Here is an 11,671-nt window from a genome sequence, read left to right as displayed (position 1 = left end):
AAAGACGAAGGTACCTCACGTGATTAGTGGAATACAAATGAGAGCCTAACACCTCTCAAAAATAAATTTTTAAAGAAAACCATAAATTAATATGCACTTCAAATACAATACACACTTAATGTACATATCTCATGTGGCAATAAAATTACTATGTACAAACTACTAGACTGCTGAAAGAGTCACAATGCATTTTTGCATAGAAAAAAATGCACTGTGACTTTTCTGACAACCCAACAGAACGCCAGAGGGAGGGAGAAAAAAATCTGCTGTCCAAACCACGTTCATATTGTTCAAAAGTCAGTAATCAAGCTGAATTCCAAAATCTAATTCAGAAGCTTTGCTTTGAAAATAAAAGTTTATGACCCTAAATACACGCAAGTTCAAAAATATATATTATTGAAAAGAGAAGAATAAACCCTTAAGCATTTAAATATTATTTATTCATCACAAGGTGAAAAAATATTTTAAAAATGAAATTACTGTTACTTCCGAGGACAATCTTTCTCTATCCAAGTTTGAGGGAAGATGCTTTATAGCACATATTGAGAGGTTTAAGAAAAATAATAAATAAAAAGCAAAAGTAACGGAAGAACTCAGGTAAAGGGGGAGGGGGATGTTCTCATTCTCTCTATTTCTTTCTTTCTTTTTTTATTTTTAAAGTTTTTTGCCATAGGGTCCATGCACTTGCTGGAGAGAAACAGAGAGGGCAACTAAAAGATCAGCCCCCAGAGGGGATAGCCATGCCACAATCCCTTCTCTTCCTTTCTCCTCTTGGGTCTTTGGGCATGCATGTACATATGCCCAGTATGATTTTCAAGCCACCAGGTCCAGGACTTGAACGATGGTCAACTATGTGGGAGTCTAGCATCTTAACCATTATGCTATCTGCTGGCCCCAAGGAATGTTATTATTAAAAAAAAAACTTTTTCAGAGAAAATTTATCATAGTGGTTATCTCCACTTAATTCATGTTTTTGGAAAGAATTTTACTGAAAGCTAAGAAATTTAAGAATCAGATCAGAAGAACAATATTTACCATTTTCATTATGTCGATCCTGAACCAAATGCTGATACACAGAATCTGGAACTTCAGACTGACGGTAGTACCATTTCACGTTCATGAGTAGATGGTCCCTCTTACTCTGAAAAGGAAAATCTAACAGCATTAGGAACAAGATTTCAGGTGCCCACAAGTGCATATCACACCCATGATCAAAAGCCCCTAAAATAAACAGGTGGACCAGCAGATAGGGAGTCACATAGTAACGTCCAGGACCACAACAATACTAAGTCAATCATCTGGTTTAAAATAAAAAAATTTTTAAATTAAATCCCAGTCATATTATCTCTCTGACACTACCCCTCAAGGTTGCTTATTCCAGGAAGCAAGGGAAGCCAATCTTGAATCTGTATCTCTCCCCAGCTTGATTAAATAACTCATTTAATATTATATTATTTAACATTGACTACAGAGTACTTTATGACTGCATGCTTTACCTTGATCCTTAATCATTTTGGTAAATATTTATGATCAGTGTTGGCATACGTCAAGGCTCATGAAAGGCAATAAGCTAGAAAGATCTTACCCAGCAAGACTTAGCAAGGAGGCACCTCCTTCCCAAGGTCTGCCTATCATACAGACTGAGTCAGGATTCTCCCTCCACTTTGTCCCCACGGAACTTTGCAGTTACTGCTATATGCCAACTACCTCGCAGGCAGCAGTGAAGGCAGCACGAGTCCATACAACAGGACCTGGTCTTACTTACCTCTGACTCTCCAGAGACTAAAACTGCTTGTACAGAATTATTTGTGAATAATTAAGAGTTCAGTGGTAATCACAATTTTGTTCATATTTATAAGACACTTAACCATGGTACCTCCCTCCCTCAAATGAACTTTGTTTCCTGTTCACTCAAAGAATAAGGGATCAATACTGCCCTTCCATTTGAAGGATATGCGGCAATTGCTTGAGGCAGATTATCTTTGTGTGCTGGCCAGGAGAAGTCTCAACAGGGAATGCACTGAGGTTTCCCATGGCCTCATAAACACTTTTCCAACCCAGGTGGAAACTAACAGATACCCAGAAGGTGAACGCAGTATGACTACTGGGAGCAGTCTCTACCTTCTCATCACAGGCCCATTGGTCAGAAATGAAGGAGAACCGAAATTTGAGAAATGTCTCAAATGTTTAGAAGTCTAAATCCCAACATGTGTCCAAAGAGCCCCTATTAAAAAAGAAAGATGCTTTCTGCTTTGATGAGAGTCATAAACATAGTATGCACTGAAAGACCAAAAAGGCTCCAAATAGCTTTGCTGAAATATTTGAGGAGGGGGGGGGAACCACGCACACAATTGCCACAAGTCTCAACAGAGCACAAATGTAAAGAATTACTATTCCGAAGTAAAAATCACAAACTCCAAGAGTCTTACTTTGAAATTAACTGTGTCCAACAGACATGCCTACAAAAACAGGGCATCATCACTGCTTTCAATAAAACAGATTATATACAGGGAATTAATCTACTCATGGATACTTTCAGTTATTAACCATGTCTCACTATATTGTACTGCAAATGTCAATGAAAAACAAATTCTACATCTTTTATACCACTGATGAGAAGAGGACAAAGTAGTATGTTGAGTAAATAGAATAAAAGTGTTGGAGTTTAGAGAAAGGAAAATTACTTTCAGCTGGAATGATTCTAAATAAGGTAACATCTGACCTGGGGTGGGAGGAATTGTGTGTGGGGAGGGAGGGGAAGCGGGGGGTGTTTCAATGGATTCTTTCTAGGCAAAGAACGAGACCTGGGAAAGACGTAAAGGCACAGAAGGTATATGGCACATGCAGGCCACGTGACCCATCTGCACGCAGCACAGGACAACGTTCTGGGGCAACAGAAGCGGAACCCGCCTACAGCCTGCAGAGAGCAGGAAGGACTTCAGTCTTCTATCTAAGCTGGCAGTGAGGACTTGCAAGGGCAGCTAGAAAGGGGAGGAGGCCAGAACATATGCCTCTTTGACATAACGATTATTTTGCCAAAAACAGAGAAGGGTAGAGAGAGAATTATTTTTCCCTCCCCAACAAAAGCTACCATTTCCTCCCAGGCAGGATGATAAAGAGCAAGACCAAGATGGGATTATTCAAGGAAAAACACAAACCAGGGGAAGGAGCAGAGCTTATCTGGCAGTACTCAAGGGCAAACCATTTAAATAAACACTCTTTTCTGATTTATGCTTTCTCAGCCTCAGCACTATGGACATCTGGGCCAGATAACTCTGCTGGGGGAGGTCTGTCTTGTGCTTGGTAAACCGTTCAACAGCATCCCTGGATTCCAACCACTCCATGTAAGTGGTACCCCTCCTTCGGTCGTGAACCAAATGTCTCTAAGCACTGCCAACAGTCCCTTAAGGGGATAACACGGTCTCCACTTGAAAATCATTGGTCTAACAGTTTTTCTTTGTTTTGTTCTTTGAGGAAAGCAAAGCCAGAATAGTCAGACTAAAAGCTGTCTCAAGCACTACAGGGAAGAGAACATAGTCTACTGAGAACAGGAAAAAGCCTGTCTTGGTTAAAGTCACAACTCCACCACTTCCCAGCCATATGACCCTGGACATGCTACTAAGAGTCTCCAAGTTTCCCTTTTTCTGTCAAATAGGAAAGCTGAAACCTACCTGAAAAAAATGACTGACAGAATTAAAAAGACAAAAAGCATCCAAGCTGAGTAAGTGCTAAAGAAATATTTCTTCTAATATTAGTAGGTGATTATAAACAGTGCTTTATAGAAAAAATTTCTCAATCTTTGCTGAGTTATAAGTTTTTGTTTTGTTTTACTAGAACATAGTTTCTTGCAAGAGATGATAGCGATCTCTAACCATTGGGCTATAAAAACATGCTTCAATGCTCATGGTAATGAAGTACTGAACAGAGCATACAGGAATGCAGATCTACCCCAGTCCTAGCAATAGAAACCTGTACGTCTACGTATTCCTATAACACATTTAAAATGTCTAAAAATCTAAAGAGCAACAGAATGATATCTCAGATAGAGTAACTGGCAATTGTAGAGTGTGTATTTTTCAAGACCCAGCAACCAGTTCTGACAACCTTAAGGTATAATATTTATGTTACCTTCTAACCCAGGCACACTTACTAACTACACACACATATGTGCACATACGCACAAATTAATGCTCTGGTTTAGTTTTACCCAGATTTGGAATAACTTCTAACATTAGACATTACAAAACTGGTAAAGAACGACTGGGTCTTCAGTGCAGTACTACATTACAGCCAGGGAGTGGCAGCATTGCATTAAAAAAGACTCCAGAACTGGCAACAGATAAATTGAGGTTGACTCAAAATAAAAGTGTTGAACAAATTTAAGTAGCTGTAATAGGCATAATCTTCCTAAATAGGATAGTAACTTAATTAAAGATTAAACATACAGAGGCAGGTGTTGTTTTAGAGAGTACTAGACTAAAATTGGGTGATCTAGGATTATGGTTGTATCTGTAACCTCAGAAGAGTCACCCAGCTCCTAAAGAGTGAAAGGATAGAACATGATTCCTATAGCTTCTTTCTATTCTACTATGTTTAGGTTTAGATCCCTTCCTTAGGCACAACCAAGTAAAATGAGGATGGAAGAAAATCTCTCATGTTTCCTTTACTCTGTACAATGGCATGCACTAACGGAGGTTTACGCATCAAAATGTCATCTTTGGCAGAAGTTGACTACTGCTCCACTGAGGAGCAACTAGAAAGCAGAGCCCCTCTCCCACTAACCCCTCCCAAACACACAGGGGTGTTGTGCCAACATCAATAGAAAACCTTCATCCAATTCCTACCACTGACCAGTCAGAGAATTCTGCATAAAATCACAGAAAATTAAAGCCAAAAATAAACTTAGGGATCATCTGATTCAACTCAAACCACCTGGGATTGAGTTCTGGCTTTCCAATTTAGAATGTTGTGGGCAAATAACTGCTCCAAGCCTCAATTATCTTATATATAAATGGGGGTGGGTGGGGTTGGTGGTGTGTTACTTCATTGGCTTGTGAGGATGAAATAAATTAATATAGTATAAAGTAGATTAGCTTTTAATAACTGTTGGAAGTGACCAGTACTGTTTTACAGAGGAACAAAGCAGGCACAATATAAAATAAGAGGTCCCTTACAGGTTTTGCTCTTCTCAGACTCAAAAATTACAGGCCCAGCCTCAGGGGCACAGGTGGAAGGGTGCCACTGCACAGTACTGGAATCACATGGGAGGCCCTGCCCAAGGTTTGGATCCCAGGGTCATCTGAACAGGCTGGGCAGGCCTGCAACTAACTGGCTGACGAGAAGACTGGAGGAAGAACTAGCACAAGACCCTGCTGGGGATCCATCTATCTCTCTTTCTCTTCATGTAAAAAATAAATAAAACTTTTTAAAGTCAGAACTGAAATTATACATTCAGAACTAGTTAACTCTCGAAGCAGATTACTAGAGAAAAAGGAAGCCAATGCAGACAGGAAAGGCCACCAAGAGGCAACTGCTGAAGGGCAACCACATTCATCTTATGGATGTCACATAAGTTGGTCCTCCCAAATACAGACAGAAACAAGGTTCAAGGCCCAGAGTACTTTTTATTTCCTAGAGCTCTTTCTGATGATTCATAGGGTACCGCAGTTGATTTAAACAATCTGAGTATTCTCAGGTCTGGTCTTAATATCATCCTTGAGAAAATGTTTTCCGCAACATAAAAATATTAAGTCGTCAGAAAAGTGATGACCAATTTTTCTATGTTTCTCTATGCAAAAATGAGTCACGACTTTCCCAAGGACCCAATAATTATCACGATTAACAAACAAGAGGAGGGGGAGGAATCCATAAGTGACCAAAAGGACAAATGCAGAAATTCCACTATACAACATTGAGATGACCTGCGAACCAAATGAAACAACTTAGAATTCACCTATATTACAGAGAAAAAAGCCTCTTTGTCCTGTCAATCACCTTCTGGCTCTTGCTCCCCCAAGCGCTCCAAAACGGGCCACTTCTGCTCCTCCACTATTATTGAATGTGACAGGAGTATGAAGGCCAAAGACAACCTCACCAAGGAATAAAGGCAGATATTATCCAATGAATAACTTTGCCAAGTTGAAATCATCTGTTACAGGCCCAGCTGGGCTGGCACACACTGCTAGATGCTGAGTTCTACAGGCTGCAACCACCGTGAACACCCCAGGTTTGAGACGCAGTCTGACATAAAGGCAGAGTACAGTGGCATGTGCCTATAACCCAGTGACTAGGGGGTGCTAAGGCAACAGGTCTTACAAAATGATGGTGATGATAACCTGCTAGAGATACTAGGTAAACTTCATTCAAATTTTTAACTGCTTAGTTAAAATGGAGGCTCATATCTCAAATAATAAAAGATCTAGGTACAAAGCATAGGGAAATCAGACCAATATTACTGCTTTCTAATCCAATACCACTCAACTGTGGTTTCCCAAACTAGGGAAATTTGAGAAGTAGAAGTGGCTGACACTTATATGCTGTACAGTTTAAGAAAATAACTACTGAAGAAATTTCTTTCGTATATCCATAATGTGGCAATATTAAGGTTAAGAGCTACATGAGTGTTACAAGTTTACTGTGTAATTGAGAAATGTATACACAGAACTTTTCATAGGTAGTCAGAACACTAAGCATTTAGAAGGAGAGAAACTCCCAGCGACATCACGGTCTCCCCTCAACTGTGTTGCACCAACTGCTTTAAAGTGGATTTTCAATACTGCTAAGTCCACCTCCAACTACAGGGCAATGACTATTGGGCCCAGCAGCCTCTCTGAGGGGCCTGCATCACTCCTAACTTAGGGGAGAGAGGTAGGAACAGACAATCAGGTCGAAATCACTATTCTATTATTATTTTTATTTTTTGAAGAGGTTTTTGCTAGAGGGCTCATGTGTTCACCAGAAAGACAGAGAGAGAGAGAGACGGAGAGATAGAAAGCGAGAAATCACCCCCCAGGGGGGATGGCCACACCACAATCCCTTCTCCTCCATTCTCCTCTCAGGATCTTGGGCATGCACGCACGCCCAGCGTGAGTTTAAGCCACAAGTCCGGGACTCGAACCATGGTCGGCTACATAGGAGTTCAGTGACATAGCCATTATGCAAACTGCTGGTCCTGAAATTACTATTCTTAAAAGGTCCAAGGTAAATCCACACATAACACTATCTACAAAGGCAAATCAAATCTAGAGAGAAGCTTTCTGTACCAGTTAGGGAGTGTATCATACATATTATCCAACTTTGTGGATAAACAACTGAGATCAATCAAAATGAAGTCAGATCTAACAGTTGAATACTTTCTGAGTATTTGTCCAACAAATTACAAGTCAGTTTGTTAGAGATGCCTGTGCTCCCACGTTCACTGAGGCACTATTCATAGTAACCAAGTTATGAACTCGACCTAAGTGTTCATCAACAGATAAATGGATGAAGAAATTGTGCTACAGATATACAATAGAATGGTGCTCATATCAAAAAAGAAAAAATGTATCATTTGAAACAACATAAATGCAACTGGAGAATATTATACTAAGTAAAACAAACTATGGTATCTAAAACAATCAAACTCATAAAAGAGTAGAATGATAACTACAGTTGCTGGAGTAGGGAGAACTGTGGTCAATGGGTACAAAACCTCAGTTAGAAGAATTCAATCCTGTTAGTGTTTTGTTCGTTTGTTTTTAGTTTGCTATAGGGCATGTGCGCTCACTAGAGGCAGAGAAGGAAAGTGAGGAATTACTCCCCAGGGGACTGGCCACACTGCAATTCCCTCTCCTCTCTTTCCCTTCCCTGGGGCTCAGCACGCATGCACGCATGCCTGGCATGTTTCTTGAGCCATCAAGTCTGGGACTTGAATTGCGCTGTCTGTCAGGTGGCATCCAGTTGCCTTACCCTCTATGTCACCTGCTGGCCCACTCTGTTAGGTTTTGTTTCGTTTTGCTTTTGTTTGTGAAATCTACTGCACAGCATGGTGAATACACTTACTAACAATGCATTGTGTTAAAAATTAAATTTTAAAATGAAGAAAATATGTATAATAGTGTACTACATATTTCAAAATTGCTAAGAGTACATTTCAAACGTTCTCATCACAAAAATAGTAAGTATTTGTGTGGCTATGTTAATTGGCTTGATTTAATTATATTGGGTCATTGGGAAAATCGTGACTCATTTTTGCACAGGAAAAAAGTCATGATTTTCCTGATGACCTAATCTATTCCACACTGTATTAAAAATTGATGTCACTCTCGGGAACCAGCAGTTAGCGTAATGGCTATGTCGCTGGACTCCCACGTAGTCGACCGCGGTTCGTGTCCCGGACCCGGTGGCTTAAAACTCACGCCGGGCGCGTGTGCGTGTGTGCCCAAGATCCTGAGAGGAGAATGGAGGAGAAGGGATTGTGGCATGACCATCCCCCTGGGGGGTGATTTCTCGCTTTCTGTCTCTATGTCTCTCTCTGTCTGTCTGGCGAGCACACATGCCCTACAGTGAAAATCTCTCAAAAAAAAAAAAATGATGTCACTCTATACCCCCCAAAAATATATAATTATAAATTGTCGATTTATAATAAAATAAAAAATTTAAATGAAATCCAATAGGATTTATTTTATAATATTCCAAGCCTCTGTTCTACTGTAATACTAGAAATGTAACTTTTTTTTGGTAGAGGTTTTTGCTCTAGGGCATGTATGCTTGCCAGAAAGATAGAGAGCCAGAGGAACAGAAAGTGAGAAATTACCGCCCCCTGGTGGGGGGATGGCCACACCGCAATCCCTTCTCCTCCATTCTCTTCTCAGCATCTTGGGTACACAGGCACATGCGCCTGGCGTGAGTTTAAGCCACTGGGTCTGGGACTCAAACTGTGGGAGTCCAGTGACATAGTATTACGCCAACTGCTGGTCCCAGGAATGTAATATTTTTTAAAGCTGCATACTATCTATATAACATCATAATCATTTCTGCTCAATATGCCATGAAAGAGGCTGGAAAACTTAAGTGCCACCGATGCTTAGGCCATCATGGTTCATGGACCCCAGGGTTCTGCTCTGACATGGTACTAGGTCACAGAGAAAGCCAACATATGGATTCCACAGTCTTTTCTCAAAGAAACACAAAGAGCCAGCCCTGATCTAATACATCTTAAAATAAAAACGCATAGGACTCAGAATTCTGTTCAGTGGTAATTTGACATTTATTGGCATTTCCAAATGGATATAAACTGCAAAGATGAAAGGGTTTGTTCAGAAATGGCACAATGAATTCTTTTTTAAAGAAAACAAGTAGAGGGAAGAAACACAGTAGGCCATATCCTTTTGACTAAGGAGTTTACGGCCTTCAGGCAATGGAATCAAGGTAACAAGATAATTCTCAAAATCTATGAGTAGCACTCAATCCAAAAGATTGTTTTCAAGAGGCTGCATCAGTATCTGAGTCCACTTGTGGCGATTTAAACCACCTTGTATAAAACGATGAAGCATGAGGTGGACAGACCATTTTTCAGTGTTTACAACAAACAATGGGTTACATACAAATCCCCAGAAAGATAATCCAACTAAAAAGTGTACTAAAACACAGGCTTGAATGAGCAAAATCTCAAAACCACTTTTTTTTCTTTTTAAAGTTTTTTTAAAAGCGCCTGTGCTTATCAGAGACAGAAACCAAGAGGAAAAGTGAGAAATCACTCTCCAAGGGAGATGGCCACACCACAATTCCTTCTGCTCTATTCTCTTTCAGGATTATGGGCACATACGCATGCACATGCATCTGGCTTGATTTTCAAGCTCCTAGGTCCACAAACCAAACCATGGTTGGCAAAGTGAGAATCTAAAACCTTAACCAACACACCACTTCCTGACCAAAAACAACTCTTTTTTGATGATATTTTGCTTGTTAAAGAAATTCCTGCTGGTCCAGCTACAGAGGCACAGCAGTAGGGCACTGCTGTGTGAAGCTAAGACCATATGGAAAACCAGGTTCAAATCCATGACCAACTTAAACAGGCCAGACACACTAGTGCATGCCTATGATCCTAGCTAACTGGGAGGCTGAGGCAGAGGAACACAACAGAGAGACCCTGACAAAATATCTCAGCCTCCTCACTGCCCTCCAAACCCAAACCAAAACCAAAACACACCTGCCTTTTGTTAAATTATTTTTCACAGTTTAATCTGGACAAACACCAACCAATATTTTGGTAGGACTAAAAAGATGCATTAAAAATGAAATCACCTCTCAGTTGCTATGTACAAACTCATTAAGGTATTTTCTATCCAGGATCATACCTGGAATGATCACTGACATTTTCAGACAATTTCTGTATTTGCTTGCAGAAAATTAGATAGTAATTTTCTCAGATATAGTCTTGGGAAAATTCCTACTCCTTGGCCTCCCCTATAAATTAGGAGGCTGGGTCACTAGTTCACCTTTGTTGTCTATGACATCTCTCTCTCAGACACATACACACACACAGAAATAAGCTATAGGTAAGGGAGTACATACTGCATGGGATACACCAAAGAGTACTCCTGTAACTTCCCACATGCATCCCACAGTGTACGCCGTGCTGACTGTGAAGGTTAATATTATAGATAAAGGGATAGCTAGACAGTCAGTAAGGCACCACTTCTGATGTGTCAGTGAGGAGGTTTGGGGAGGAGCTCAGCTTGTGAGTTGGTGGAATGAATGGACAGGAGCCTCACACCATGTGGAAAGGCACTTCCAACTCTCTGGGAGTCCAGAGAGAACTAAAAAGCAGAGAAACTATATATTCTCTCTCTTTCCTATAGCTGGGATTCCCTTCTTCTCTCTTTGCAAATCAGAACTTCAAGCTCTCCAGCTTTAGGTTTTTAGGACTCATACTAGTTCCTCCCGCTACCACTCCTAACCTGAAAGCCTCAACCCCCATGGGCAGGGCTCTTGGGCCTTGAGAATTACACCATCATTCACCTGGCTCCGAGGTTTTCAGACTTGGATTGAGCCATGCTACTAGTTTCCCTGTGTCTCCAGCATGCAGAAAGCTTGTTACTGGACTTCTCAGCTGGCATAATCATGTGAGTCAATCTCCCTAATAAATTCTCTCTCATCTATTCCTCTACTATTAGTCTGGCTCTCTGGAGAACTCTAAGCAATATAATACCAAAAATACTAAATAGCAGATTCAGGCTTTAAAAAAACTTGAGTGTGAAGGGTCAATTTAGCAAGATGAAATTCCAAAGATTCTAAGATCTTAGACTTGGACCTCCAAAATCTGCTGACTAAACCCCAAATTAATCCTTCCCTAAAAACCAGAATGCATTTTCCAGCAGCTACGGTTACATCAGATAAAGACACAACCACAAATTTTCTATCTGGCCCAAAAGATTTCCCCCATGGAGAGAGAAAATAGCTGTTTATAGAGATCACAGTAAGAAACTGCCAAATTCTTCTTAATCTCCACTAAAGCTTTAAACATTCCATTGGGTTTCTTTTTAAAAATATAAAACACAAATATATGACAACTTTCTAATACAGTAGGCCCTCCATATCACGGGTTCCGAATCCACAGGTTCAACCAAGCATAGACCAAAATGTGATGTTGCTAAGTGTACTATGTATTTAGGTCCATTATATGGATCTA

The 11,671-nt window shown here is 40.3% G+C and overlaps 1 protein-coding gene across 1 annotated transcript in view; it reads right to left on the bottom strand.

Annotated features, from left to right (window-relative positions):
- RERE (arginine-glutamic acid dipeptide repeats) overlaps positions 1 to 11,671 on the bottom strand; it is a 545,831-nt gene that overhangs the window by 223,743 nt on the left and 310,417 nt on the right. Inside the window, 1 exon segment of the mRNA XM_006145378.3 lies at positions 1,036 to 1,141. Within this exon segment, the coding sequence (XP_006145440.1) occupies positions 1,036 to 1,141 (106 nt within the window).

This window comes from Tupaia chinensis, unplaced genomic scaffold (genome assembly GCF_000334495.1).
Source record: "Tupaia chinensis unplaced genomic scaffold, TupChi_1.0 Scaffold000146_1, whole genome shotgun sequence".
NCBI lineage: Eukaryota > Metazoa > Chordata > Mammalia > Scandentia > Tupaiidae > Tupaia > Tupaia belangeri.
Note: the sequence above shows the minus strand (reverse complement) of the source record. Positions and strands in the feature narration are given on the sequence as shown.